Raw genomic sequence first — 3,426 nt, forward strand, 5'->3', positions numbered from 1 at the left:
AACTCTATATTTATGTATTACTGTACTTTTTTCTACATTTTTTGGCAACGCTAGAGACAAGTATGTACTCGTATTTTCATATAAAAACTGTACTACCTCATTTTAATGTTTAAAAGTCATATTGATTCATTAATAAGAAGAAAATTGGGATCAATTGGGGGGAGTATTATGTGTTAGAACAAATAGTGAACACCAATAAGTGAACAACAACGAATGTTGAAGAAAGTAGCACTATTTTTGTCCCTTTCATTATCTTAGTGCATAAGTAAAAAAATAATAATAATAACACTGGTCGACGGCCAAAATTTACCAGAGACGCCGTTATGAAATTCGTATGTAAAATCACCCCCTGATTACGAAAATCAAGGTTATTTTTAATTTTATGGTACCGTTTTTGAGATATTTGCAATTTACCGTTTTTGCAAAAAAAAAAAAATTGGGTCCACTTAATCATATATATCTCAAGAACGAATTAAGCAATTCCAAAACGGTTTAAAGCTTTTAAAAGGTAATAAAATTTTCTATAAGCTGTGCATACAACACTTTTTGCTAGGCCCTGTAGATTCAAAGATAACGAACAATCATTACCGATTTTTTCAATTTTTTTTGTAAAAATATAAAAAAAATTGTACTTTGCGGGGAAGGATCTCGAAAACCTTTTATTTTTTTGCAGATTTTTTTTTTCTCCCTAAGCTCTGTTATATTACAAAAAAAATAAGGTATCATCGAAGAAAATCGATGCAAAACTACGTAAGTTATAAGCGATCAAATAAAAATACCCAGGTTGCGCAATTTCAACGTATACCTCAAAACGTATGTATGGTATAAAGAAGAGTGAAATATCTAGCTATGCTCTGTTTCTATTGAGTTAAAAGTTCAATTTATGAATGAAATTACCCATATTTTTAACTTTTTTTTTAAATTTATTTATGTTTATACTATATTCTAACAATCTTTATCTTAATTTGATTTTACTATGTTGTCGAAATAATTATGTGTTCTACTTTGACGCTTATTCAGTTTAGGATCGGTTTCTCTTATGAGAAACCAGCAGTAATCACCCATCATTGCGACGTCCCAGAATCCTTGATATCGATTCTCAATTAATTTCATTTGCTGATGAAACCTTTCGCCATGTTCATCACTTTCGTCGCCAAGATTTGCCGGAAAAAAGCTCAAATGTGAGTGGAGAAAGTGAATTTTTAAAGACATATTTACGCCCATTTTCGCATAATTATTGATTAGGTCGTTCACTATCTGCTCGTAGTTAGGGCTTTTGTGTCTACCGAGAAAAGAAGCAACGACCTTTTCAAAGGATTCCCACGCTGCTGCCTCAACTGATGAGAGTAGTCCTTTGAATTGATTATTGTTGATCAACTTTCTTATTTGTGGTCCAACAAAAATACCTTCCTTTATCTTGGCTTGAGAAATATCTGGAAAAACTGTTTTCAAATAGTCGAATGCTTCGCCTTCTTTGTCCAAAGCCTTAACAAAGTTTTTAATGAGACCGAGCTTGATGTGTAAGGGTGGAAGTATGATTTTCTCTTTCTTGACAAGAGGGGTGTATTTGATGTTATCCACACCAACGGTAAACTCGACTCTTTCCGGCCAATCCTTTCTGACGTAGTGGTCCTTACGAGCTCGGCTATCCCACTTGCAGAGGAAGCAGCAGTGCTTGGTGTAGCCACTTTGTAGACCGCATAGCATTGCAACGACTTTGAGATCAGAACATATTTTCCAATCATGCTCTTCATATTTGATAAATTTGAGTATTTTTTGCATTTCCTCGTAGGTTTCCTTTGTATTTACTGCATGTGCAATCGGGATAGAAGGCTTTTTGTTACCAATATGCAATAATACAGCCTTCAAACTCAGTTTATTGCCGTCTATGAACAATCGCCACTCTTTTGAATCATATGTTTGACCAAACTCTTTGAATAAACCAGGGATGTCGTTGCAGTAGCATATACTGTCTTTCTTGGTATAGTGTTTGGAAAATGGTTCGTGACGAGTTCTACTATATGTCACCTTAACATCGGATGACACAAATTTAAATTGTTGCATACGAGAAGTGTGGATCTCGGCCTTTTCCTTGGATAGTTCCAAATCTCTTATCCAATCATTAAGTTGTGCTTGTGACAGAACGTTTCTTTCGTTTTCCATGCGAAATTCAGTACAACTTGATCCCCCGCACTCAGATGTTACTGTTGACAATGGAACTGGATCCGCAACTGCCGTTGAATGTAGTACTGGTAATGTCACTGTAGGTACGCTAGCATAGGTTACTCCTCTTGATCTTCCAACGCCAAGTACTTTTGTTTGACAAATATAACACTCTATTGAATGGCAAGTAGGTTCTCTCCATATCATTGGTGTATCAAATTTTGTTTGTTGTCCTGATTCCCACTGAATCAATTCTACTCGACACGATGTACACAAAGTGTTCGGTGTCCATGGTTTTTCAGCATTTTTAGGCTCAATTCCAAAATACTTGGAGTATAAAGTTTTGATATGATCTGAGAACACTCGTCGTCGCCTTATGATAGTATATTGGCCACACATGAAACCGAACATATCTGGATCCTTATTACACTCAAATTCTCGCGTCCTTTTACTCATTTTATTTTTTTTAATAAATCACGGTTTTGAAATTAGACTTATGAACTGAACTATCTCCGGCGAGCCTTGAAGATGTTATGAAGTTTCAAAGCGCATTAACTCATATTTATACTCGGAACAAGAATAAAATTGAAAAAATCAAATCTTACCTAGACAGAAAGGTTCCTTTTTATAACAAGCCGGGAAAAGAAAATACTACCTGTTTTAGATGTAGGCTTTAGAAATTTTCTGTGTCTTATAATTTTGAAAATCTACCTGCATACTTACCCATAACTGACGGAAATACATGTTTATAACTACATGCCTACAGCAGGTTTCGAACCCAACCACTCTTCCTTTCGATGCAACCACTCTACCTACTATAATACAATTCGAGTATTAAAAGTACTATTTGATTTATTTAAAGAAAAAGTGTTATCATTGTTATGGTGTTATTCGTTTATCCGGATAATATCTCACTTGCACTTTATACCTTTAATATATGTATGTATGTATAGGTACATACATTGAAGTTGCGCAACCTGGGTATTTTTATTTGATCGCTTATAACTTACGTAGTTTTGCATCGATTTTCTTCGATGATACCTTATTTTTTTTGTAATATAACAGAGCTTAGGGAGAAAAAAAAAATCTGCAAAAAAATAAAAGGTTTTCGAGATCCTTCCCCGCAAAGTACAATTTTTTTTATATTTTTACAAAAAAAATTGAAAAAATCGGTAATGATTGTTCGTTATCTTTGAATCTACAGGGCCTAGCAAAAAGTGTTGTATGCACAGCTTATAGAAAATTTTATTACCTTTTAAAAGC

The 3,426-nt window shown here is 34.2% G+C and overlaps 1 protein-coding gene across 1 annotated transcript; it reads right to left on the bottom strand.

Annotated features, from left to right (window-relative positions):
• Nucleotides 1-985: 985 nt before the first annotated feature.
• LOC108361033 (uncharacterized) lies at nt 986-3,150 on the bottom strand. The gene is made up of 2 exons (XM_017613565.1): nt 1,359-3,150; nt 986-1,308 (listed from the first exon to the last, which is right to left on the bottom strand). Coding segments are annotated over exons 1-2 (1,263 nt in total). The 5' UTR covers nt 2,620-3,150; the 3' UTR covers nt 986-1,306.
• Between the last annotated feature and the right edge of the window lie 276 nt (nt 3,151-3,426).

This window comes from Rhagoletis zephyria, unplaced genomic scaffold (genome assembly GCF_001687245.7).
Source record: "Rhagoletis zephyria isolate East Lansing unplaced genomic scaffold, Rhagoletis_zephyria_1.1 Rzeph_scaffold_00687, whole genome shotgun sequence".
NCBI classification, from domain to species: Eukaryota; Metazoa; Arthropoda; class Insecta; order Diptera; family Tephritidae; genus Rhagoletis; species Rhagoletis zephyria.

Excerpts from the sequence above, each read along its gene's own strand:
- LOC108361033 (XM_017613565.1), bottom strand. The coding sequence starts at position 2,619 with ATGAGTAAAAGGACGCGAGAATTTGAGTGTAATAAGGATCCAGATATG.